A 27,926-nucleotide genomic window follows, 5' to 3' on the forward strand; every position below is an offset into this window, starting at 1 on the left:
TGTAAAATGTTTAAAGAAATAAAATATGCAACCATAAACATAAGCAAACAACAAGAGAATATCAGGAATGAAAAAGTGGATTTGAAAAATTAAAAGAAAGATGAAACTTCCAGAGATGAAAAATATAATAAATGTAATTCCTGAAACGAAAATTAAAAACTCAGTGTACCAGACATAGCTGAAGACAGAACTATTGAACCGAAAGATAAGTCAGGAAATTATACAGCAAAAGGAGAAAAAGAGATAAATATATGAAATAGAAGTTAAGAAACATCAAATATCTAACAAAAGTCCCCAAAACAGAAATAAGAGAGAATGTAGGAAAGGCAATCCTTGAATAAATAATGGCTGAGAATTTCCCCAAACTCATAAAAAACATGAATCCACAGTTCCAAGAAACAAGCATCTCCTAAACTAGATAAAAAAAAAAAAAAAAGAAAGAAATTCATGCCTACACACATTAAAATGAAATTGTACAACACTGAAGGTAACTAGATCTTTTCTCTGTTTCTGCATCCTCTGGAGTAGAGTGTTGAAATAAATCTCTAGGCCCAAGATGGAGCCGCTTGTGCCTGGGGCGCCACATCAACCGACCAAAACGTAGTTACCATTTATGTCCCTGCAAATGTTGTGTCTGACCAGAACCGCAGTATAACCAGTCAGGCAATCCCCAAACACCAAACCCACTATAGGCCTTCTCATCCCAAGCAAGGTTGCCTGTGTGGCCCCAGCCAATGAGATATTTGCTACTTGTCTCTTCCTTGTTCTTTATTCTTTATCCTATAAAAGCTTCTTGCCTTCTGTCCCATTTTGCAGTTCTCCGAAAGGAGACTGTCCACTTCATGAAGTATTAAAGTTTGTTTGTATCATCTAAATTGTCTTCTTTAATCATTTTTTTAAATAATAGCATGGACTAGACACCCCACAAATTCTTACTGAAAAAAAGGTTGAGAATTCCAAGTTGAGATCACAGGCAAATTAAAGGCAAGGAGGCAGAAATAACTATGGTTCATAGAAGAGAAAAACATTACTTCTAACTTACAGAAGCACAAACTAGAACTGGGGGAAAGTAAAGTTGAAACTGACAGTTTGGGAAGGAGAGAGACTGTGGGGGGGGCGGGGATGTTAAGTGCCTGGCAGAACCGACAGAACTACAATAGGCTGCTGCTCAGCAGCTGCTATGGAAGGTTCTTGAATAATGTTCCCAGATGGTCCTTCCGTGAGTGATTATCCATTTTGTGGTGAGAGAAGAAAAGGTTTGAATATTAGCACAGAGGCAGAGTTCTAAGTGGGAGAACAGCTGTGGGTTGCAGAGTCCTTTCATTAGTTCTGACTGGGTCGCCTGATGACCCTAAGCGGATCACTAGGGCTGGAGTGTGGGATACGCTGGCCAGATATAAGTGATATGCCTACCTGTGGATCCCCAAGTAGGGTGGGCTAGATAAGACACACAAAGCCTAGCTGAAGTGGGGGACTAGGCATTGTTGCTTCCAAAGAGTCTCCACGAAAAAGGGCGAGTGGGCATTGGATGACAGACTAACGTGGCTCATGAGTGATTCTGATGGTTCCGGGAGAGAAAACATAAAAAGAACTTAGAATAGGGATTGGTGTACGGAAACAACTCATAAATGCTGTCTTGTTGTTTCAAGTATTCAATGGCTTCCTGTTACCCACAGGATAAAGTACAAATACCCTAAGATGACCATCGTGATTTATCGTTGCACTTTCACTGGCCTCAATTCATGCCTCGACAGTTATTCTCCAGCAACAATTTTGGGAAAATCCCTCTGCACACTGTGCTCCTGCGTCCTCTACGCCCGCATGCCCGCACAGCTACTTAGCTTTTAATATCGGGGCTTGGTGATCACTTACGTGCAGAGGACACTCTTACCACCACTGGAGTTTTTATCTCTAGCACAGAGGTTTCTGCTGAACTCCAGACCCAAAGTATAGGACCGCTTATTTAGAATCTCGGACTAGATTGGCTCGTCTCAAACGGGGCGGTACCGCCCCCTGGTGGAAGCATGGAAATTTGCACAAACGCTATTGGTTGCCACATTGATTGGAGGGCGCTACACTTTTAGAGGTCAAGGATCAGAAATGCGGGACACTGCCTCCGCCTCCTGAACAACTTGAAAATGTCCTTCAAGGCACCCGTGTAGGTAATAATTGTTTTATAATTATATGAAATTCTTAATATAACACGCATACATACACGACATGGTTGACAATATAGTGACTCTGTGAAATGAAACTATGGTATAAATAGAATGAAAAAAAAATTATTGTTCAGTAGGATACCAAAGGCCGTTCACCATATCGGAAAACCACAATTTCAAACATAATGCCACCTATGAGATATGATGTAAAATTTTAATGATGTATGACACACAAAAAGAAATATGCCTTTGTCCTCAGAAGTTTTACAGGTTTCAAGAGAAAGCAAACCTGTAATTCAGTTAAGATTGAGTATGTGGAATAAATCAGGACTAGCACTAAAAGACAGAAAAAAATTTAGGACGTTGTTGGTTAGTGCTAGAAGCTGTGCTGTTGGACTTTATGTGGAGATTCTGCTCAAACCTGATCCAGTGCACCTGCACTCAGTTTTGAATCCAGTTCTATTATCCCTTATTATGTAATTTTGGATAAATTACTTAAAAAGAAATATTGTGGACTGAACAGAGCATGGTTTCTAGAATCAGACAGATCTGATTTTCAATCCCAGCTCTGCTATTTAAATAGATAGTGATCTTAAGTGTGTTAATTAACTTCTATGAGACTGTTTCCTTGTCAGTCAAGTGGAGAAAGTAATCTTTATCTCATACAGTTTTGTGAAGAATAAATGAGATGGCGTGTATTATAATAATAAAAGAAATGTGCCCATATTACAAGTGTTCAATCTGACAAGTTTTCAGAAAGTGGCAATACCTGTATAACTAGTACTCAAGTCAAGAAATGACATTATCAGTCCCCTTGATGTCCTCCTTGTGGCATGTTGCAACCACTCTCTCTCTCTCCCAAAAATGACCACCCTTGACTTCTAGTGCCACAAATTAGTTTTGCCTGTTTTTAACGTTAAGTAGATGAAATTACACAATATGTTTCCTCGGGGGCCTTATTTCTTTGATTCAATGTTACGTTTGTGACAGAAACAAACTCATAGATACAGAGAACAAACCGATGGTAGCCAGATGGTAGGGAGTTTGGGGGACTGCATGGAAAAGATGAAGGGATTCAGAAATACAAATTGTCAGTTATAAAATAGTCATGGGGATGTAAAGTACAGCATAGGGATAGGCAGAGGACTTGAATAGACATTTTTCCAAAGAGTATATACAGATGGCCAACAGACATATGAAGAGATACTCGAAGTCACTAATCATCAGAGAAATGCAAGTTGAAACCCCAATGAGATATCACCTCACACTGTCAGAATGGTTATCACAAATAAATCAAGAAGCAGCAGTGGTGTCGGTAAGGACTTGAAAAAGGAACCCTCATACTATGTTGGTGGGATTGCGAATTGATGCAGCCATATGGAAAACTGTTTGGAGCGTCCTCAAATAATTAAAAATAGAATGGCCTTATAACTCAACAATTCAACTTCTGAGTATTTATCTAAAGAAATCTAGAAAACTAATTCAAAAAGATATATGAATGCCTATATTCACTGCAGTGCAATTTACAATAGCCAAGATATGGAAGCAACCTAAGTGCTCAGCAATAGACAATTGGATAAAAAAAGAGGTCGTATATATATACAATGGAATATTACTTGGCCATAAAAAATGAAATCTTACCATCTGAGAAAACATAAATGAGCCTAGACGTTATTATGCTAAGTGAAATAAGCATAATAAGATAAAGACAAATATATGATTTCACTTATACGTGAAATATAAATAACAAAATAAATGAACAAATAAAACAGAAACAGATTCATAGGTACAGAGAACAAAACTGATGGTTGCAGATGGAAGGAGGGTGGGCGGCTGCGTGAAAAAAGCGAAGGCATTAAAACGTGCAAATTGGTAGTTACAAAATAGTTACGGGCATATAAAGTGCAACATAAGGAATATGGTCACTAATGTAATGACTATGTATGGTTCCAGGTGGGTACTAGACTAATCAGGAGAATCACCTCATAAACTATATGAATGTCTAACCACTATGCTGTACACCTGAAACTAATTTAAAATAATGTCGAATGTTAACTATAATACTATAATTGAAAAATCAAAAACAAAGTATCAAAAATAAAAATAATAAAATATGACATAGGAAATATAGCCAATAATATTGTAATAACTGTGTATGGCGTCGGGGGGTACTAGACTTATCAGGAAGAGGGCTCACATTATAAGTTAAATAAATGTCTAACCACTATGTTGTACAATTGAAACTTGACACTTAATATAATATTAAGTGTCAACTGTAATTGAAATTTTTTTTAAATAATGTCCATCAGCCTAGGTAAATAAATATAATTCACAAGTCCATTTTAATTAATTATGTGAATTTACCATAATTTATTTAACTGTTACCATACTGATAGACATTTAGGTTGTTTTCAGTTCTGTGCTGTTATAAATATTGCAGAGGTTAGCATACTTCCATAAATGTCTGCACATCTATCTGGCTTTAATCGTAGGTATGGAAATCTAGGGAAGTTACAAATTTATACCCCACCAACAGTGGCCTCTTTTGCTACATTGTTGCTAACACTGCATATGAGTTTCCTTTTAAGTTTTGATCACCTCATGGGCAAAAATTACATTTATTTCCCTTTGTATTTCTTTGATATTGAATATGTTTCCACATGTTTATTTTCCACTTTTTTTTTCTTTTGGGACTTGCTTCTTCTTGCCTATTTTTCCATTAGGATAGTCAGTTTCTTTTATTCCTCGATAATAGTTTGTGTACTAAATATATTAACTTTTGGTCTAAAAAAAATGTTATGTTTTTTAAGATTCGTCCATTTGTTATCCATATCAGTAGTTCATTTATTCTCAATGCCATAGTATCATTGGATGAATATAGAATTTATCTATTCTCCTTTGATGGACACTTGGATTGTCTCTAGTTTTTGTTTCATCTATTGGTTATATACCTAGGAGTGTACTTACAGGTCAAAGGGTAATGCATAGGTTCAGATTTAGTAGATACAAATAGTTTTTTGCAAAGAAGTTGCATTGATTTACATTTCCATAAGCACATGGTTGTGCCTGAGAATTTTTGTTTTCTTCTATTTATCTTTTTTCTTCTGGACTGCAGGGACACCATATGGATTAACCATTATCCTTGATTCATGATGCATTCTGGTCCATGCAAAGCCCCTTCTCCAATAGTGAACAATCTGGTTATCATTAATATATTTATTTCTTTGATCAATCCCTCTGTATGTAACTGATCTCACATTGTTGCCACTACCCCTGTCCTGATACTGGTCCTTTTCACTACACTAAGACTCTAACAGCCTGCACTGGGCAGCCCTCCTGTACATATCCCTCACTCTACTTGGCCTCTGACACCTCACCTTAGAGTTGTTATGGCAACACACACACACACACACACACATACACACACACACCACGCAATCTATGAGCTTGCTTTAGTATCACAAAAAAAGTTTAGGACTGAAAGCTCTTACTTTACTTTTAATCCTTGTTTTTCATAGCTACCTTGCCCTTTTCATTCATAACCTTGATGAGTTTCTTTTTACTGTAATCGGATTTGTATGTTTTATTACTCTAAGAGAACATGGTGTTGGTTTTTTTAAAAAGAATTTTTATTTTACATTTTTTATTAATTTATTTTATTTTTTTATTCTGTGAACTTTTGCGGGGGTTATTCTATGGTTCTTTTTCTAGTTTATTAAGATAGTCACTTCATGACTTTGGAACTTTCTCTTTTTCTAGCATAATTATTTAAGGGTATAGATTTCCCTCAAAGCACTGTTTTTGATACTCCCCACAGGTTTTGATGGGTAGTATTTTCATTTTCCTCCAGTTCTAGATATTCTTCATTTCTTATACTCAACGTGGGCCAATCCAATTTGTCCTGTCTGAAATTTGGAATATAGGCATTACATTTTAGAGTCAAGCAACTGTGTGGTACTGGCTTCAAGATGCTCTAGAACTTGGGCAGTCCAAGCAACAATTATGGACAAGCACTGTTGGATCCATTATGGATACAAAACCATGAGGAGTCAACCTCTCTGTATCTCTTCTTAGAAAAGAAAAATGCACAATTAAAATGCACATTTAAGAATGGAATGATTTTTTAATTAAAGGGAAATAATTAAAGGGACATACACAAATAATTCTCAATTTGTGTATTCAAGTGCTACATAATTATGATGTCCAAGCAATAATTATGGACAAGGAGGGAAGCTAAGTATCTACAATAGGAGAATGGAAGCAATCTGTTTAGGGTTGCAGACAAGAAGATGGTGTGACCAATGAAAGATTTACACAACCCATGAGATCCAGCTGTACTTCCTATTTTTTGCTTCTATGACATTGTTATGAACCCTTACAATGCACTTTTTATATAATTTTTTTTGACAATCTCAGATCTACAGAAAAGTTCTAAGAATGATATAAAACAATTCTAATAGACTTCACTAATATTCTCCAAATGTCAGCATTTTATCACGTTTGTTTTATCCTATTATTTTTTTCAATTGTTTGAATGTAGATTGAAAACACAATACTCTTTTACCCTAAATATATTAGTTCACATTTCCTAAGAACAAGGCATTCTCTTACAGAATCGTAGTACAATAGAGTTAGCATTGATACAATATTATTATTTAATCCACATTTCTTATTCAATTTTGCCAGTTGTCCCCATAATACCCTTTATAGAAATTATGTGTTGTCCTCAGTTTTCATGTCCCTTTAGTCTCATTTAATCTGAAACAATCCTCAGTCTTCTTTTGCGTTGCATGACCTTGACATATATGAAAATCACAGGCCAGTTATTTTTAAGATATCCCTCAATTTCAATATCTTCCTCATGATTAGATTTAGGTTATGCACTTTAGTCAGGAATATCACTAACATACTGTTGTATCCTGAATATTTTATATCGGAAGGCCCATGATGTCAATTTGTTCTACACTTGGCAATGTTAATTAACTTTGACCATTTGGTTAAGATGACATCTGTCAGGTTTCCTCCAGTGTAAAATTAATATTTTTCTCTTAGTAACTAGTAACATAAATGATATTTTAGCTCTACTAGTTTGAATGAGTTTCTGCCCCTTGTAAATTATTCATTTTTTTATCAGTTAACTAAAAACTACATTCAAACTGACTTTAGGAAAAGGGTAATTTGTGGTTGTAAGTAACTGAAGACACCATTCAGGTTGATTTAACAGGGATGGGGATTTATAGTCCAAGAGTACCTCTGACTTCAGGTTCAGCTGAATCCAGGGGCTTGGTATAATCGAGTACTTGTCTCATTCAACAATATCTATATAAATTAAGAGGAACTAGATTCTGGTCAGACAGAAGCAATAGATATCTGCTACATGGATTCAGACAATGAAAAACAGGAAGTAGGAATTACATGCAAAGACCCAACAGCCTGAGGTTCCTTTGGAGAGCCTTACTTAAATAATTTATGTGATGTGGAACAACCCAGGACCTGGATTATTAGCACATTTTGTGCCCTGCCCACACTGATTGGTTCAGGAATGGGTGTAAAACACAATCTGGACTGATGAATTTCAGGATTTTCCAGAAGTATTGGCAAAAGAGGCATTTTGGCTACTGAGCTTGTGGAATGCCAGCCTAGACCTGTAAGTACTCATCTTTGTCTACCAAATGAAGAGTCTACCTGAGAATTAAGTCAACACAGATAAAATAGTGCCAAGAGATACAAAGAGGTTGACTTCTCATGGCTTTGTTTCCATACTGGATCCAACAGTGCTTGAAGCCAACGCTTCCCTGGAATTATCAGTTAAAAGAGATAATAAATTCATCTTTCCTGTTTAGCCAATGTGGAAGCAAAATGTTATAGGTTTCTTCTTAAAAAAGAAAAATGCACGATTAGAAATGCACTTTTAAAAATAGAGTTATTTTTTAATTAAAGGGAAATAATTTGAACCTTCCTGATTTGTGTATTCAAGTGCTATGATGTAAAAACTTATTTTGGGTTTATAGTGATAAAAATAAATATGGGAAAGCATTTGAGCTAAACAATTTTGATAATATTATTAATAAAGTAGAAGTGAAGAACTAAAGAAAGATTATAGTTAACTATATTCTGTTCTCCATGGAAATAAATTTCTCAGTTATCTTTTCCTGCTATTCAATATATGGAAGAAGAATTCTCTTGCTGGGCTGCTTTATTGTGGAGACTGTTTTTAAAGTCACCTTTATTGAGATATAACTTATGTACCATAAAATGAACTCAAATGGACAGTTCAAAAATCTTTGACAAATCTCTATAGCTATGTAACCACCACAACAATCATGATATAGAACACTTCCATCACCCTCCAAAAATTCCCCCAAGCCCTTTCACAGTCAATTCCTTTCTCATAGCCCCCAGACAATCACTGATCTGCTCTGTCACCATAGATTAACTGTCTGTTTAGAATTTCTGTAAGGCAAATCATATAGTCTGTATTGTTTTGTTCCTAGCTCATTTTGATAGCATATTTTATTTTCTATAGAGTCTATTTATGTTTACATGTGTGTCATAGTTTATACATCATGTTTTAGATAACTGTAGAGAATAATAAAACAAGTAGAACATAACAATAGTTTAGAAATTCCACTTCTTATTAGCTATATAGTTAAACTCAAAATGAACTGAGTTTTTAAATATGCCTTTTCTCACTTATGAAAATTTAATTTAAAAAGCATAAAACCCTCAAAACAAATTTTATTATTTAGATATCTTTTACAATTCACTGTTCACTGTGTCCCTTTAAAGAAGTTTAGTTTCCAAAACCAACCCCAGGAGGAGCCTTCTTTATATTTTGACACCAGCTTAAATCATCTTTTGTCACTTACACACACCCCTCCATGTCCTCTCCTGAAAAAGTCCAGTCCCTTTGTATCTTATGGAGCTCACTTAATGAGCTCATCCCAGGCTGGAATGAAAAGGACCACTGGAATGTTATGTCCTGCGGGTGTAAGAAAAGGCTGTTGAGAAGCTCCTCACACCAGATGTCCCCTCAGCTCAAAGGGTAGAGAATCAGGTTCCACAGTGTCCAGATCTCCTGCCACCTGATCATAGATTCCTCTTGGATCCTCATACTTGTCCTGAGACCAGTGGAGGTCACTGGGGCTCTGACAAGAAACAAAGGTGGAGTTAGAACCATAGAGAGATACCCTTTGGGTCATCACTGGAGCTCTAGGGATACACATCACTCTTAACTTCCAAGAAAAAAAAATGTTTTACCTTACAATTATGGGGAAATTCCAACATATACAAAGAAGATAGGGATTATAATGAATACTTATCATAAATCTGCATGTACCCATCGCTGAGCTTTAATAATATCAACACTTTGTCAATCTTGACTTATCTATAGCTTTATATTTTCATCATCCACCCACACTAACTGGACTATTTTTAAGCAAGCCCAAGATATCTCATGATTTCCTGTCAGAAAAATAATGTAAATGTCAGAAATATGAAACTTTTAAAAGCCCATAATGTCAGCTATGGAAATTGTGGAATGTGAGTCATGATTCTATTAGTCTTATGAATTTCCAAAACATTTTCTCATCAAGATAGAAAAGAAAAAATATGCCATGTAGAGTGGTTCTTACTAGAAATGTGCATTGACCTAAAATTGGGAGAAATGATTTTTTCAGCTCAGCAAACTTTAGAGCAGCCTTGCCCATGGTCCAAATATGGTCTGCCACCTGTTTGTGTACTTTCTAAGAGCTAATGACATTTTTACATTTTTTAACCACTGGGAAAATATCAAAAGAATAATATTTGTGACATATGAAATTCAAATTTTAGTGTTCAAAAAAAGTTTTATTAGAACTTAGCCACACTCATTTGTCCATGTACTGTCTATGGCTGGTTTTACACTACAATGGCAGAGCTGAGTAGTTTTGATGACAGTATGTCCTGCAAAGCCCAAAATATCTACTCTCTGGTCCTTCACCAAAAAAGTATGCAGACTACATCTGTGCTTTAGAGGGCACATATGGTTCAGCACCACGGACAGCATTTTACACTCATTTCCACCATCTGGAACAATGAATGTTACAGAGAGAAATACTTGGCCCAGCATTAGCTAAAGCCATACCAAAAGTCAGGGGTTCTGCCCCACCTCCCTTACTGTGGGCAGTTGGTGGGGGGTAGTTGATGGTCAAAGTACCTGTCTGCTGTTTTTGCCTGCCCAGCCACTCTGTTCACTTTTCTCTGGGCTCTCTGCCCCTCTCCACTCAGTCCAGCAGATTGAGTGGGCCTGGTCCCCACTCCCTGATGCCATGCGTGGGCACTGATCCAGACCTGTCCAATTAGCACATCCTGCCTCAGGGGTTCAGTAATGAGAATGTAACCCAAGCTACACCAATAAACAATGGAGCTTTGGGGATATTGGGGGAAAAGGCATTCTCTTTCTTTGAGATTTCTAATCTAGTAACATAGAAACCTGGATTTTCTAGGGACATCTTTAGGGAGGAAGTTCTGAGTCCAGCTGGGTGGGCCTGAAGACAATTTTATGCTTCAACTTTTCAACTGAGTGGGCAAAAAAAACCTCTTTCTCTGTATCTCTGATTAACTGATGTAGTGGAGATGGCTAACTATCCAATGGTAATAGGAAATGTAGTGAGGCATATAGCTGCCAAGCTAGACTACCTTTCTCAGCTTCCTTTGCAGTTAGGTGTGACCATGTGGCTATGTTCTCACCAGTAGAGTGTACAGTTTCTAAGCCCAAACCATAAGGCAGGGTTGTGCTTCCATCACACTCATTTTCCCTCTCCCACTGTTTGAAACCCCCAGTGAATTGGCCCATCCATGCAAACTTGGATGATATGCTAAGGAATGGCAGAGGACCACAATGGAAAGAACTTGGGTTCTGTAATAACCACATGCAGCAGAGCCACTCACCTCTGACTATGTGAGAAAGAAACAGACTGTCTTCTTTAGGCAGTTATGGCCAGGCCTGTCTTAGATAGCAGCTAGTTTACCCTGACTAATATAAGCAGTAGTATGCAGGTTTATGGAACTAGCCATGAATGACCTCCATTGATATAAATCTCACCATCTGTACTTCATCATAGAGGGGTCCCCAGGCCCCAGACAGGGCATACAGTCTTTCCACCTCATCATAAAGGTGCCCAGGAAAGGCTATATCCTCCTCTTCAAGATCTGTGAGACCTGGAGTTGGAGTGGAAAGAATGGACGATCAGGGCACCCAGTGCAGATGTCAGGGGTAGCTATAAGTGGAGGGAGTTCTGATGTGGTCATAACTCACCTTGGGTATAAGACACCTCCTCCAGCATTGGTGGCAGCTGGGGGCTGAAGTCCTTCATGGAGTGATAATATGGCTCTACATCTGCTGTGCTAAGCTGTCAATATCCACCCCCAGCAAAACAAACAAACAAACAAACAAATAAACAAAACAAAAACAAAAAAACAAAAGACAGATAAAGTGTTTTTCATCCTCTGACTCCCTACTTCCTGGAAAAGACAATGATTAACCTGAATCTAATGGCAGAATTTTAGTCATTGTCAGTTCCATCAGCAGGGCTGTCAGGAGCACCCCCACTCACCGTGGAGCTTCGAGTGTCCCGGTCTCCAGTCCACTGGCTCTCTTCATAGTCATTCTTGATCTGGCCCTCCTCTGACCTTCCAGGATGAAAGTATGGAGGGCAGTTGGGTGTTGATCCTTTGATGTCCGTCACCCCCAAGCCTCCCTTAGAGCCTTTCTTACAGAAAAATTGCCCCACTTACCCTGCCTCTGTCTTCTCTGAGATGCCTGAGAGAAGTAGGAAAAAGGAAATCAGAGACACTCCCCTCAAGCCTACCTGGCCCCGGAAACCTTCAATATGCATCAGCCCTAGGGATCCCCATCACCCTCGAGCCTCCATCCCAGCAGGACAAGTGTCTCCTCACCCTCAGCAAGACGCCTCAATCTCCGCTGCCAAAGGAATCCACCGACACAGGAGGCATTAGAAAGCAGCAGAAGACCTCCAACAGCAAACAGCACAGGCAGCAGAGGCAGCTCTGAGGAGCCTGAGGGCGGAAGGTACCCACCTCAGTGAGTCCACAACAACTGGCTCTAGGCCTAGAGCAGGGTACTCTGTGTAGGGACTCAGGCAGGAGCTTCAGCTTCTTATCTGAGTATTCAGGACCTGTGATCTGGCCCCTTCTGATGCCTCCAGCCTTGACCATCAAAAAAGACTCAGATGTTGGACCCTCCAGCCTCACTAACCATGCAGTTTCTAGAATCACTGAGGCAAACACACCTCTAAGCCTTGGGATAGTCAAATGTCTGCTCTTAAATGTCCTTTTTTCTCAACTCCTATTCATCCTTCCAACTTCATTTCAAATGACTTCTTCGCACAAACTTACATCCCAGACAATATCAGATTCCTCTGCTGTATGTATCCCTGAGGACAAGACTAAATCCCTCTAAGTATATATCCATGCTCCATCTTTTTCTAACAACACTCATTTCCCTTTGAGGAAACAGCCACTACCCTGGTCTCAGTCTGTATGGTGCTGCAGGACTCCATGGAAGACACAGTACCCATCCCTCTTTTCACAGTGATTGGTTCATAGACTGGCATTTGACTCCAGGTGGATTTTTATCAGCACACTTAGGACACATCTCTACAGGTTAAGAAGTGAAATGAAAGCTGGAGGTGTGTGTGAAACTTCTTTGTACTCTTAATAAAGGAACCTGAGAAGGAAGCCATCAGCAATGAAGGCAAAATTGAGAGAGTGATAAGTAGGTACTTGGTGAAAATTTTGAGCACCTAAATCTAGCCGTACTTGGAGTTTTTAATTTCAAGAGCCAAGCAATTCTTTTATTGCTGACAACAGTGGAATTTCTATCATTTGCAACCTTCTTCTCAGGGCCTGAAGGGAACTGTTTGCAAAATGGTCACAATTTTCTCTCTGTATCCATAGTCTTGAGTAGTCTCTTCTATATGGACTCTGGGTTGAGCCATGTCACTTGCTTCAGCCACTGAGACAATAGCAAATGTGACAGAATCAGAAGCTCAAAAATGTGATTGTAAATTGGAGATTGCCCTCTCTTGCTGCTCTTGGGACTCCTGTGCCCACCTCCATGTAAACTCTAGGGGGAGAAATGTGGCCCAGTTATCGCCATTGTCCCAACCAAGAGCCAGATCATCAGACACGCGAAGAGGAGGCCATCCTGGAACAAGCAGTCTCAGTTGAGCTGCCAGCTGACTGTAGCCAGACCAGAACTGTTCAGCCACTCATTGAATCATGAGAAATAATGTTTTTTTGTTATAACTGCCCATGTTTAGGGTGGTTTGCTATGCAGCAAAAGTCAACTGATACAGGCTATGCACATGGCATGAGATCAGCTAATTCTTTCAGAATTAAAATGAACTGGGAAGAGAGAAAGTTTATCACATCCACACAAGAGAAAGAACTAAGGAAATGAGTGAGGGCCTACAAGGAACAAGCTAAGTCATAAGAGGCTGTGTCTATAGGTGGAGGGGGCAGTGTTAGAGACCGGAAACTTCTATTCTCAGGAGAGAAAGGGGTTTTCAGGGCATTGAGGACTTGCCTGCAGGCTGCTCTGTGGGAAGCTGGTAGTCAGGTTCTCCAGAAGGCTGGAACAGACCTGGGGGTGGATAAAGAGAATGTGAATTAACACCAAGAATCTGGGATAAGCCTTAAATATTTCTCAGTCTCCTATTAAATTTTTCATCTTATTTTGTAACTCATAGGAACTGACTTATTGCTCCTTAAGCATATTTCAAAAAGAGCTGGAAATTGCTGATATTATTAATAGCCATGTTAATGTCTATAATATTAATTATTGATGAGTGCTTTATGGTGTGCAAGTTCCTGTCAACCTGAGTTGTTAATTTTTTAAATTAACCAAAACAGATTCTGGACTCTCAGGATCTCTTAATTAGGGGAATAAGTTCTAGAGCAAGGGAAATGAGTATAGTACTTTATACTTTAGTTCTTAAATGGAAGACTGGAATGGGGGGAGGGAAAGAAAGGAAGATTGTAGGGATGGAAAAGGGTCCTTATTTCCATGGGGTAAAAGTTTGCTCTGTCAGAAAAAGAAAGACAGAAAGAGGGTGCTTTCATGGGGCAAAGTAAACAGAAGGCCAGCAGAGACATTTCTTAAAAATTAGCACTTACATATTTCATACAGAACCCTGTTCTAAACACTTTAGATGTATTAACTCATTGAATCTTCACAACTGTCTGAGATAGACCTTACTTTCAGAAACTAAGGCACACCCTATTTTTAGAAACTGAGGCTCAAAGAGGTTAAGTAACTTGCTTAAGGTTTCACAGCTAGGACTTGACAGAGCTGGAACTGGAACCCAGGCTTGTCTGAACAAGCCTCTGTGATTAACCACAACACTACAGGGCCCATCAGAGCCTAAATGTTCTCATTAGTCGTATTCAAAGAATTTGTTCATTTCATCAAAGTTGTTGAATTTATTAGCATAAAGTTGTTCATAATATTTCCTTATTATTTTCTTAATGTAATGTTCCCTCTTTCATTCCTGATTAACTTGTGTCTTCTCTCTTTTTCGCCTTGCTTAACTTTATAAATGTTGTTAATTTTTTTAAAGCAGTAGCTTTCAATTTTATTGATTTTTCTCTATTGTTTTTCTGTTTTTGAGTTTGCCAGTTTCTGCTCTTACCTTAATTATTTCCTTCCTTCTGTTAACTCTGGGTGTAATTTGCTCTTCTTTTTCTAGTTTCTTAAGATGGAAACTTATAGTCTTAATTCAAGGCCTTTCTTTTTTTCTTTTTAAATCTAATATGTGCATTCAATGCTACAAATTCCCTGCTAAGTACTGCTTTAGCTGCACCCCATGGTTTTCATTTTCATTCAGTTCAAACTCTTTTCTAACTTCCCTTGTGTCACTAATTACATTCAGACAGTATAATTTAGTGACTAAAATCTAGTCTCTGGAGTTTATCTGCCTGAGTTTCAACCGCATCTCTATCCCCTTCCAGCTGTGTGATCTTTGATAATTGCTTAACCTCTCTGGACCTCAGTTTCTTCATCTGTAAAAAGGGACTAACAGTACTGACTTCACCATATCACCCTTTAAGTCCTCTGCAGAACTCTTCAAACTGTCCAAGACTGTCCCTTCCCACCTGGGGTAGTGATAGAGATCTGGGATCCCTTGTCAGCTAGTCCGCTGTCCCCCAGGGCATTATTGGCCAGTAGCCAGATCCTGTATCGTGTAGAAGGCTGCAGCCCAGTCAGTGTGAAGGTGGTGGCCTGGGGTGGTAGGACATCCATGTAGAGGAACCCTGGTATCCCCAGAGCCTCATACCTACATGAGAGGGAAGGCAATCACTCAGGTGGGTGCCCCAGCCCCGTTGGCTGCCACCCCTTCCTGCCTTAATAAGGACCCACCTGATTTGGAACCTCTGTGGCAAGCCCCCATCAAAGCCAGGTTTCCACTCCAGCCCCACTGAGTATGGGGTCATGCTCATAACCCTTAATCCTGAAGGAGGATCAGGGCGGCCTTTAAGGAAAAGAACAGGGAGAGTAGTCAGAGGATACAGAAATATTCTGAAGATTTCTTCCAGATATAACTAAGAATGATTTTAAATATATAGTTGATTCTCATTATTCATGGTGGTTATGTTCTATAAAGTCATTGTGCATACTGAATTAGCAAATACCAAACCACTGCTTCCAGGGAAAATGCAGGCTTAGGTTCCTATAAGCCTGTAGTCACATTTTTATCAAACCATCACTACATGATCTTGTTTTGTTTGTTTCTGTTTAAAGATACCTTATGTAATAAATCTTGTTGATTCATTAACATTAAACTCATAGCTGATAGTGCTATAACTCATGGCTGAACAAATCTTTTCCAACAGAAGTATTTTCTCCATAAGGCACATCATAGCCTTCTTGCAGTTAGGAACACCAGACAGCACTTCAGCTCTATGCTTGGGGGCCATTCTAAATAGCAAAACCACTAACAAAAAGCACAAAAGTATATGGCACTAAATAGATCTCGAAAAGCACATTTATTTGTGTATGAGAGCTGAAACAAGAGAGCAGAACATGGCTTTGTTCTACCTAGGCTGAGAATGTGTTCATTGGGTGACTTAAATTTATCACCCATTCTGTGCATGTCACTAACCACTGAGAAAGCAGTGTGAGTATTGATTTGGGGGTAACAAATAAATTTTAGCAAATAGACAAATTTACAAATAAAGACTACAAATAATGAGGATCGACAATATGTTCCTTGTAGTGGAATTTTTGTGCTTATATTCATTCCCCTCATTTCTCTTGGTTACAGAGCTCTGAATATTCTTTGGAGAAACACTTGCCCACATTTTCAGGCTTCCAATGGAAGTGACTCTACCTCTTAGAGGATGGACATATGACAAGGCCTGGACAACCAGAGTATCACATTCCCCTGACCACATAGTTGATTCAGAGCTGGGAGCCAGGTTGAGCTGACAAATCTTAATTCTAGTGCTTTTATACCACTGTTAGGAAGAGAAAAAATTATATTTCCCCCAAGAATAACAGCCCACTATGAGAAGCCTTAGAATAAAGACAACATAGAGAAAATCAGACCTAACAGATGGAGAGTTCTTGATAACAGCTGAACCTAGATCCAGTGACTCCTGAAAATCTACTTTTAAGTTACTTGTACCAATAAGTTCTCCCTCTTTTTCCCCTCCCTCCCCCTTTGTTATGAGTTTCCTTGCAAATCCAGTCTCCATTAGGATTTTCAGGTCAGGCAAAAACTCCATTCTTACTTATAAACACTCCTCAGGTTTCAGGAACACTGCCAGTGCCAACTGGAGACTTGAGGACTAACCCAGGGAGCACCCTCCCAACACCCTCACAGCCCTCTCCCACCATACTGATGCTGACGAGTTGAATGTTGGTGTGATCCGAACCAAGGGGGTTGGTGGCTATGCATGTGAAGAGGGCATAATCCTGGGCTGCAGACACATTGGCAATCGTCAAAAGACTGCTATGGACTCCACCTTGGTGGTATGTGTGCTCCGTGTACCTGGAGAGGAGTTGTGGCAGGAACTCAGAGAGAGTGACTGGGGCTGGGGGACCAGAGTTGGGGCTGGAGTGCTACCTGGCTGAGCCTGGACTCACCTGGGATCCTGAAGATCCAGAGGGACCCCATTTTTAGTCCAAGTGAAGACAATGTTGGGGACACCTCGGGCACGACAGTGAAGGGTGGCAGAACTGGTGCTATCTCCAGCTGCAGCCACCTTAGTTAAGGGAGTGGGGTGTTCCACCTGGGGAGCAACTAGGAGCGGTTGGGAGTCAAAATGAGATATGCAGAAGGATATGAAAGTTGTGGGTTTAGTGGCAGGCCTTGAAGCCAGGGATATGAGTGTTACTCACATCTGATGACAAGACGGACCAGCCCTCGGGCTGGAGGTGGCACCCCATTGTCCACAATGCACTGGTAAGCACCAGCCTGAGTCAATTTGGCATTGTGAATCCTAAGACGCCCTGTGGACCCTTTTGAGATCTTCTCCATATCATCCAGGCTCTGGTCCTCCTCCTCTTCTCCCTGGAGGCCCAAGATTCAGGGAGATGGCCCCCAGTCTTGCCCTAGCTCCATTATCCTCCAAACTGGGTCCCTTCTGTAGTTTTATTTTCCTAGCCGCTATCACTCTTTACAGAGCTAGCAAAGAAAAAATTCCTCTTCTCATCTATTTATCCATCCATCCATTTATCCAACCATTCATGCATGGAATCATTTATTCACCTATCTATCCATCTATTTAGCCATCCACCTATTCATCAATTCATCCACTTATCCACCCATTCATCTACCTCTCCTTCCATCCGTTCATCCATTCATTAATCCAACTATTTATCTTCCTTTAATCCATTCATCTATTCTCTTTCATCTCTCCACCTAGCCTCCCTATCTATTCACTCATACATATACCACTCATAAGTACATGCTTCTGTTCATTGATTCATCCAGCTACCTATTTATCCATCTCTCCATCCCACCATCCATTCATTCATTGATCCTTCATCCTTCCACAGATATCTTTACACTAATGGTCTGTCTGTCTATCTATCATCTATCTATCTATCTATCTATCTATCTATCTATCTATCTATCTATCTATCTACTTTCTAATCTAATCCATTTACCAACTCATTTCTCTCATTCAATCATCTAGTCATTCATCTTGAATCCATTTATCCATTCATTCACTTGTCCCTCTGTCCATCTGTTATTCCATCCACTCATCCATCTAACTGTTCATCCACCCATTTACCTATCATTCCATATATCCATCCACCTGCCCACTCACTCACCTGGTTATCTATCCACTCATCCATCCATTCATCTTCCATTCAACAGTTAATTCTTGAGCATGCTGTGACATATATAGTTATACGAGATCATATAGATGTGACCCCTCCTCCCAAGGGGCTCACAGTCAAGAAACCACATCTCCCAGCCCCACCCCTTTTTACCAAAAGTTGGATCCTCACCAATCTCTCCCAGTTGAACATCCCCGGAAGGATGGGGTTGGCATCAACAGTGCAGACTATATCCACGGAACCCCCAATATTCACCTCAGTGGGGTCCTGAAGAGCTCGGATAGTGGGAGCATCTGGAAGAGGCAGGGGTTTGGAGGAGGCAGTTGGGCCTCAACAGGCCATGGTGGGAGAAGATCCCAGGTGGGAGAGGATCCCAGGTGGGAGGGGGTCCCAGGTGGGAGAGGTATCTTGGAGGTGTCCAGGAAAGTTATGGGCGTGACACAGTCTGCACTTTATATGGAGAACTTCGAGTTGTTCTCAGGGTTAGTGAGGTGGTTCTCACTCTCTACTGTGCCTCTGTGGTGACATGAGTAGGTCCAGACTTCCAGAATTGTGTGTAGGTTGGTCCCCTATCTGGGCAGATTCTACATAGGATCTCTCTTGTGGGTAGTGTAGCCAAGTAAGCATGTTTCCATCACTGTTGACCAGAGTGAGAGGCTTCCAGGATGGGTGAATATCCCTGGGTGGGAGGAGCTTCCACAATAAGGAGACTCCACAGTGGGCAAAGTTCTTTGGGTAGGTGTGGTTTCCATGATGGGTGGGGCTCCCAGGGCTACCTAGTTTCCTAGGGTGATGGGAGAAGAGGCTCACAGTGTACATCCAGCCGCACTAGAGCTTCGGCGGTGCCCTCCGAGTTCTGGCAGTGCAGCTGATAGAGGCCATCGTCAGCGCGGGTCACATTCCACAGCTGTAGTGCTCCACCAGACAGGATGCGATGCCGGGGGCCACCAGCTGAGAGAGGTCGGGATAAGAGGCCTGCTAGGCTCTCCCTTTCCAAAGACCTGCACCCCTCTCCATGCCCATTCTCACACCTGGGCTGAGGCGGTAGCCCCGGAACGTCCAGTTGAAGGCCTCTGGGGCGGGGTTGGCAGACACCGACACTGGCAGCAGTGCTTCGCCCTGCTCCACCGCAGTCACCACGAGCACCTGCTCCCCCAGGAACTCTGGAGGGTCTGCGGAGGTGGTGCCGCCGGGAGTCAAAATTGTTGTTAAGATCGGGATCCGGAATGGTTTTGAGATCAGGTACAGGTGTAAAGGGTTAAAATCGGGGTTGGGGCTAGATTTAAGGTGGACAAGGTAACAATTAAGTTCAGAACTGAGCTTAGGGGTTTGGTTAAGGATAAAAGTTAGGATCCAGTTTAAGAAAAGGGTAGAGGCCAGATTTAGGTTTAAAGATGGAGGTTTAAAGAGGGTTCAGGAGGCAGGGATCATAGTCGGGGATTAGGATAGAGGATAAAGGCAAGATGGAGTTTGGGCAAGACAGGAGTTGGTGCAGCGCCAGAGTCAGGATGAAGTTCAGGAAAGTTTTAAGGTTTAGGATGGAGCTCAAGGATAGTATCAAGGTGAAGACTCAAGTGGTAATCAAGGAGGGAACCAAGAGGTCGACACACATACACAGCACGTTGAGGCGGTAGAAGGCGCTCACGGTTTCCCGTAGCTCGGTGCTATGGGCGCGGCAGGTCACACGGTGGCCGTGGTCACGGGATGAAATTCTCAGAAGGACGCTCCTGGCAGCGGCAGAACCTTTGAATGGGGCACTCCGGGGCGGAGCGGCCACGCCTTCCAGCCTGCGGACCAGGCGGGGTGGGGTGGGGTAAGGTCAGAGCTGGCGCGGGGGTGGGAGTAGAGCCAGAGGTGGGCTGGGTATTGGGCAGGACAAAGGGCTGGGGCGGGGTGGCGGTGGTGGGGCGGGACTCGGAAGGTAAGGGGGCGTGACCAGAACCAGGGAGAGGCAGGGTCACTCTCACTCTCACCTCTCCCCCTCCTTGTCCCAGGACAAGTTTACTGGAGGGTTGCTGCTAACGCTGACGCACGTCAAGTTTAAAGCATCCCCAGAGCGCAGCGCTGAGGCGTTGGCCAGGATCGTCACATTAGTTGGAGGAACTTTAAGAACGGGTCAGAGGAGCTAGGCTCAGAGGTGAAGGGAAGGCCCGAACTCCCTCCGCTCCGCCTTAACCCCAGGCTCGGCCTAGCCTAGCGTCCCTTGACCGGCCCAGTGCGTGTGCTGACTCTGCAGCATCTACTGGTCCCCTCAACAGCTCTGGCTCAGTTCCCGGCTGAGGCCAAGCCCTCCCACCCACTCCGGCCGTGCGTGCCCTCACACTGCACCACGAGCTGCGTGGATGCGCTGAGCTGGCCGGCCTTGCACGTGAACTTGGCCTGGTTGTCCGACGGACCCGTGATCAGCACTAGCTCACGAGAGAAGGTGCTCCCGGACTTCTCCAGACTTCCCAGCTGCACCCGCCGCGGCTCCTGGGGCGGCCAGGGTTCGGTCACCGTGCGCGAGTCCTGAGGGCGGAGACAGACTGGAGGACTGCGGGTAGCCCTGCTATTGCCCTCTGAGTTGACCCCATTGAGTTGACCACCGCCAGCCCATATAAAGTCTGTGTGATGAGGGAAAGGTGCCCCCTTCCGCAGGCACCCGGCCAGGGCAGAAGAATGGGACTGGAATCGATCACCCCTGACCGGGAATCTCTCCCGCCTAACCTGGACCGCGAGAGTTCCGCGGTTTTGCAGACTGATCCCGCCTCCAGTCCAGCGCCTCGCCCCACGCCCTGCCTCCTCTGCTCAGGCCTGCAATTGTTAATGCCTCTTGCCAACCGTCAACCCCATTCCTCAAAATCCATTTCAGCTACATTTACCAAATACCACAAACTCCAGGAAACTCCCTTGGAATTCTCAAGCTTTTCTCAGAATTCCTTCATTTTTTCCCTATCTTTAGTTCTTTTTTCTTAAAATTTCCACTTTCCCCCAAAAATCTCCTTTGGTCGTTTCCTTAATTCCATTGTCTTTCCACAGATTTCTGAATCCCTCCCCAATATTCTTTTATTATCTTTATCTTTTACTAGAATCCTTTGTGTAACCCAAAGGTTTAGCATTTCCACAGAATTCCATCCAATTCAATTCCATTTTATTCCTATAACACCTAGTCTTTCCCCCAGAATTTCCACTAGCTCTTTAACGTCCAAAGATCTTTCCAGAATTCTGTCAGAATTTCTTTTACTTTTACCAGAATTTCATTTACTTACTCTGAAATTTCAAGAATTCAATTTAATATTAATGGATTTTCAGTATTCTGCAAATTACTAGTCTTTCCCCAAATTGTCTTTGTTCCTGAAATTCTTAGTCTTTCCCTAAAATCTCTGCCACTTCACCTGAATTCTGAGATTTCATCAGAATATCCTTTAATTTTAATGACATTAATTGCCTTTTCTCTAGAATTCCCAATCCTGATTCAGAATTCCTTCTTTTAAGCTAGAATGCTCACTGATTTCCCAGAATTACCAGAATTTTCCATTAAATTATTATGGCATTGTGTCTTTTCCAAATTTCTACCAAAATTCAAAATCTCCAGTATTTTTCAAGAAGTGCTGATTTTTCCAAGATTTTCCAAGACTCTGGAGGAAAGATATGCCTTCATCCTTCCTCCACATTCCTGGCCACTGCACAGCCCTTGCTTGGCACTGACCTTGTACCAGGTGAGGGAGGGGTCTGGGTTGCCTCCAATGGCCAGACACACCAACTTCACCCGGGTCCCCGCCCGGAGGTGCTGCCCCTCCGGGGAGCCCTCAATCCACAGCTTCTGGGCCGGATCTGTGGAGAAAGCCAGGAAGAGAGGTTTTACTCTCTGGGCTGGGGCCCAAGGGTGGGGTCTTTATGGCATGAGCCATCCCTGGGGCAAAGGTAGGGGCTCACATTTCACGTTCAGGGTGAGTGACTTCTTGAAAGTCTCCTTGGTGAAGGCCTCACTAAAGGCTTCACAAGTGAGGGTCAGACCATTGTCCTCGCGTCGCACCAGGAACGTCAGGTTGGACACGGAGATGTGGCCACCATAAAGACCCTGGCAGGAAAGAGCTTCAGCCTGGGGACTAGAGCACCCTCATCCATGGTACTAGGGGTCTGAGACCACCCCAGACCCCAGCAGGGACACATGATGCATCTTCACCCTCTCCTTCGTCAGACCCAGGAGGCACAGGTCCCAGTTCATGCTCCCCGAGGACAAAAGCATCCAAGTTATTGGACCCCTCGTCTCCGAGATCCAGGAGTCATGCCCCTAGCTCCCTCCTCCCTCAGACCCAGGAGCATGGCCCTAGCCTCACGTCCATGATCATCTCCTCTGTGGGCAGCAGCTGCCGCCAGCCCAGCCACCATCGCAGCAGGACCCGTGGGCGACTGGACTTGGTGATGCAGGAGAGTGTCACATTCTTGTTCTCTGACTGGGATGCAGATCCCAGGATGGTAATGGCACTGGGGGGAACTGCAGGGATGATAGACAGAGGAGGGATACTAAGCTGGGCTGGATGCCTCACAGACCAGCCCACACAGGGATCTGGGGACAGATGATGAAGTCTTTGGCATCAGACAGGTGTGATTTGGGGGCAAAAGCAGATGGGTCTCTGGGGCATGGACTGACAGATGGGCAGCTGGCACCAGGACTCACAGGTCACCTGCAGCGTGACCCCACGTTCCTGGACCCCTTTAGATACGCTGTTGTGGGCCTCACAGCTGAGCCTCGCCCCATGGTCTTCCGGTCGCACATTCATCACTAGCATGCTGCGTGCAACCACCTGAGCATGCTCTGTGTCCCACGCTGTGTATATGGGCTGGCCATTCTGGAGAAAGAGACAAGACCGGGCCAGTTCAAGGCCAGCTCCTGGCTCTCACCTTCCTCCTCACCCCCATGCCTGCCTCTGCCCTCACCTTCAGCCACTGCAGTGTGGCTGGCGGATTCCCTCCTTGGGCCACACACAGCAGCTCCAATCTCTGCCCTGCTCGCACGTGCCCCTCCTCCAGGCCTGGCCAGTCAATCGTAGGCGGTCCTGGGGGGACTGGGGAGCAGCAGTCACTCAGTGGGCCTGGGGAGCCCATCCATTATTTCCAGGCTCCACAATCTCCCTTTGAACACCTGCATTTCTCTTTGAGAGCTGGAACCTTTCATAATCCCTGTGTTCCCCAGGACCCCTGATTCTTACTTCCTGTCCCTAGTGCCCACAGCCAACCCAGTTCTCCACTTACACAGAACATTCATGGTGACTGAGACCTTGATAGGCGTGTCTAAAGCAGGGCTGGACCCCTCACAGACCAGTAACTTCCCATTATCCGAGCTCTGGGGTGTCACCCTATGTGGGAAGTTGGAGTTCTAGAGTCAGTCATCATCTGAAATTTGGAGAGTTAGAGTTAAGAGGTCCTCACACTTGATCTAAGTCTTTATGCTGATTTTCCCTAGTATATGGAGTTCCATGGAAGAGATTTGGGGGGTCAACAGTAAGAACTGGAGTCCCAGAGACCCACATATGGCCAAAATCTTTGTACTTGGTACTCTGGAACTGGGGTTACCATGAAGAAGTTTTTGATTGTCAGGATAAAGAATTGGGTCCCGGATGTTCATATCTGACCCAAGTTTCCATGCTTGAATCCCTGAGACATGGAGTCTTCATGGAGAAATTTGGGGGTCAGGCTGAGGGTAGGGCATCCAAACTCCCATACCTGGCCGTGGCCTCTGTGATGAAGAGTTTCTCCTGGGACCCCTCATTCACGTTAGCAGAGATGTCGGAAATTATTTGTCCACCTTGGGGCAACAAGAGGGCTGGAGGGGTGCCAGGTTCTCCCCAAGGTAGATCTTGGGGAGCATGGCCTGAAAGCTTTCAGAGTGGACATACTGCCCGTGTCTCCTGGGTCTGGAGAAAAAGCACTAACTCCACTCCCTCCACACATTCAAGCCTCCTTGAATCCCGGAGTCCTCAGGACTGGCTCCTAGGCCTCTCCTGTCCCCTGTCCCTTCCCCTCCTTCCAGAGTGTTTCCCTCACCCCCATTACCTCGGCTTCTCATTTTTGCACTGACGATAACACCCATATCTCTGTCAGGAGCCTCAGCCCTTTCCCTGAGTCCCAGACCAGCAATCCTGTGATCTCCTGGGTGCCTTTCCTTGGATGTCCTCTCCCATCCACTGGGTCCTACACTGGCCTCAGCATCTCCCCAAGCCTATGTCCCCGTCTCAGGAATGTAATGTTTTCTGGGGCCCTTAGGAGGGCACTGAGCCCCACTCCACTGGTCTCACATTGTCCCCAGCAGTTCACCCACACTTACTCTGGAGGAAGGTGATGTCAGGTGCTGGTTTTGCGTCCCCAGACGCACAGCTGACCACATATTCCTGCCCGGCTACCCATGTGACTGTGCTCCCTGCCTCAGGAGTCAGCTGAAGCACCTTGGGGGGCACTGGTGAAAAAGAGTCTGGGGTAAGCTGCCACCCCCGAGAAGGATATAAGGATAGAAGGATAGAAGGATATAAGTCTCATTACTCATGAAATCAGTTCTGCACCTCAGATCTAAGGAAGGAAAGGTTGGGGGTTTGGACTTCCGAGCTATGGGGTAGGAGAGGGCTGGAAGTCCAGACTCATGGATCATGGGGGTCTCTCACTCATACCCAGGACAGAGAGGATCACTCTGGGAGACACGAGCTCAGGGCCTGTCTCTGAGCGGCCGACCTGGCACTCATACTCTGCATCATCGCTGAGGTCACATGCTTCAATATGCAGGTGGAATTCACCTGCAAGTGGGACTGAAAGTCAGGGCCACAGTCAGCCTCTGCTAGTGGCTCAGGGTCTCAGGCTCTGATTCCTTACCTTTAGTGGGGTCTCCTTCCAAGTGGTACCGTGGAAAGCTGGGGATCCGAGGATCAGGGCCTAAGAGTAGTCCATCTTTGGCCCATTGCACTGCACTGCCAGGGGCACTGACCCCACACTGCAGCTCAGCAGCAGCTCCTTCTACCACTGTTGTGTTTTCAGGCAGAGCCCAGAAGCCTCTAGAAACTGAGGCAGTGATTGGCAACTGGGCCAGGCCTGGGAACATAGGAGAGGGAAGAGGGTCTGTGTGGAGAATGTGGACGGGAAATGAGGGCCTCTTAACGCTAAGTCACAAGGCCAGGATCCCACTCACCTGTGGTCAGCAGCCCCATGAGAAGCAAGCGAGTCTGGATGGGGATCCTCAGAGCCATCCAAGATCCTCTGCCTATAGCTCCCATAGTGTCCACTGCTTGCGTCCTGGATCCGCCTCTGGCTTTCCCCGGGTCCCTCTCCCTATGTCTCGGTCTCTCGCTTTTCTCTTTGTCTCTCTCCTATCTCTTCTATTTTTCTCTCTTCCCATCAGTCAGTCTCTCCCTCTTTCTTTCTTCCTAGCTCCCTCTCTATATTTCTCCCTGCTCTAAGTCTCCTCTACTATCTCTCCTCCTGCCCATGTCTTTCTATCTCTCCCTAAGGCACACTCTCTCTCCAAGCAAGTTTCTATCTCCCTCCCCGTCAATCTCTATTTCTCCTTCTTCTTTCCTGCTATGCTCACCCCTGCTTTTCTCTTACCACTCACATCCTCTCTGGGAAGACCCGTTGCTCAGAGTCTGGCAGGCCCATGAGTCAAGGAGAGTGATGAGGCTGATGAAGTCACTGGCAGAGTTGAGCACTGTTCTTGAACCCAGCCTGATTTTGTCCTCCTCACACTGCTACCTCCCCCAGGCACCCTCTGGAATCTCCAGCTGCAGGCCTCTGCCCAATAGGCTCCTCCCGGCCCAGCTGTAGCGTGAAATCCCCTGTCAGCACATGCCAGACATATTCCTCAGTGCCTCCTCAGCCCCGATGACCCCAACGGCTTGGCTTGCACCAGGGATAAAGGGGTGTAGTAGATCAGACCAGGCAGTCCCAGATCAGCATGGGGAGCAGAGAGCTGGGCCTAGAGTGGTGATAGGACTCCCCAGCTCTTCCCTGCCCTGGTACATGGCCCTGGCAAGTCTCTTTCTTCTCTGAGTAGACAATATCCCCTCAGTGACATTAGGGAGATCTGTTGGAGAGTGTGCAAGAGTGTGTGTGAGAGACTGGGAGAATGCAGATATCTGCGAAGGTGCATGTGAAGTGCATGTGAGTGAGCATGGGGAAGGTGAGAGTGAATCGTTATCTGTGAAAGCATGTGCAGAGAGAGTGTGTATGAGTGTCTAAGGTGTAAGTGTGCAGGAAGCAGGTCAGTCAGTGTGGGAGTGAAAGGTAGGGCTAAGACCACCAGTAGCACAAAGTATGCGCATAGCATTGAGCCTATAATGGGAACACTTTGCAAGGGCCTCGTGAGTGTTAGTTCACATAGCTTTCCTCTGTCTCTCCCAGTCTCTTCCATGTCTGTCTCTCTCCCTCCCTTTATCCATCTTGATTTACATTTTACATTTCTATCTTCTATCCTTGAAACTCTCTTCTCTGTCTCAATGTCTTTCTTCCCCTTTCTCTCTCTCCGTCAGACTGTTACATCTCAGTAAATCTTTATGCCTCTCTCTTCTCTCTCTCTCTGCCCCTACACACACACACACACACACACACACACACACACACACACACGTTTCTACATGTTTGGGTTTTTGTCTTTCTGTCTCTGTTCTCATCTCTATCTCCTTCCCCTATCATATTCTCTCTCACACGCCAGGAGCTCAATAAATATTTGCTCTCAGTCATCCTTTGGCTACACCTCTTTCTTTTATTTATTTCTCCATCTCTGAGTCTTCCTGATTGTCACATCTTTGAATTTTATAGCCATATGCTGGTTGACCTGCCATCCCTCCAGCCCAGTGTGCTCATACATGCTCACATAGGATAAGCTTCTTCTGCCTGCTTATCTCCCACAGGAATTGGAACTGCTCATTTTCTCCCCCCACCTCCCCCCACGACCTGGTCTCCTCATGGAACAAGATGAGGCATCTGACCCAAGCCTCCACAGCTCCATCCTAACGTTTTCTCTAGTCTTTTTTCTTCCTTCCCATTACTGATTCCTTGCTCTCCTCCCACATCCCCTCTCCCAACTGGCACCTCCTGGGGAATGGGCTGGATGAGGAGCTGGAGGTTCTGTCATAGGGGCCCTCACCAGATGGTATCCTTCAGGGCCAGGCTGTAGAGCTGTCAGTTGCTAAGACCTTTAATTAGCACAAACCTTCCATCCTCCACTTTGGCTGTTTTCCTTCTGTGGATGCTCCTGGGACCCCAGGCTCTCCATCTTTCCATGCCTGTGGCCCCAGAGAGCCAGGAAGGGAAAGTGATAATCAGGTGTCTGGAAAAACAGCCTTACTATCTGACTTCTCCAAGCCCCAGGAGCGCTGGTCCCAAGCTCATCCTATTTCAAAATCCAGGCACTGGATCCCCAAAACAGAAGCCAGGAGTTCAGGACCCCA

General features: G+C 43.9%; 1 protein-coding gene across 4 annotated transcripts; it reads right to left on the reverse strand.

Moving 5' to 3' along the window:
• Positions 1-8,881: 8,881 nt before the first annotated feature.
• Positions 8,882-26,211, reverse strand: NPHS1 (NPHS1 adhesion molecule, nephrin). Of its 4 annotated transcripts, none has more exons than XM_016119760.2 (29): positions 25,670-26,211; positions 25,357-25,572; positions 25,158-25,280; positions 24,821-24,949; positions 24,220-24,301; positions 23,749-23,852; positions 23,434-23,561; positions 23,174-23,345; positions 22,833-22,990; positions 22,429-22,573; positions 22,202-22,326; positions 20,835-21,021; positions 20,487-20,616; positions 20,128-20,300; positions 19,545-19,685; positions 19,324-19,464; positions 18,685-18,806; positions 17,566-17,737; positions 17,311-17,467; positions 17,064-17,215; positions 15,583-15,694; positions 15,318-15,499; positions 13,750-13,806; positions 12,099-12,218; positions 11,937-11,961; positions 11,756-11,831; positions 11,458-11,551; positions 11,245-11,360; positions 8,882-9,307 (listed from the first exon to the last, which is right to left on the reverse strand). In XM_016119760.2, exons 1-29 carry the CDS (start codon positions 25,752-25,754, stop codon positions 9,176-9,178), a joined length of 3,756 nt encoding a protein of 1,251 aa, XP_015975246.2. In that variant the 5' UTR covers positions 25,755-26,211; the 3' UTR covers positions 8,882-9,175. The 4 variants fall into 4 exon arrangements, with proteins under 4 accessions (XP_015975246.2, XP_015975245.2, XP_015975248.2 ...); XM_016119759.2 differs by having other exon boundaries at positions 24,220-24,367; XM_016119762.2 differs by having other exon boundaries at positions 26,086-26,207.
• Between the last annotated feature and the right edge of the window lie 1,715 nt (positions 26,212-27,926).

The sequence above is a fragment of the Rousettus aegyptiacus genome, unplaced genomic scaffold (assembly GCF_014176215.1).
Source record: "Rousettus aegyptiacus isolate mRouAeg1 unplaced genomic scaffold, mRouAeg1.p scaffold_m13_p_14, whole genome shotgun sequence".
Taxonomy (NCBI): domain Eukaryota; kingdom Metazoa; phylum Chordata; class Mammalia; order Chiroptera; family Pteropodidae; genus Rousettus; species Rousettus aegyptiacus.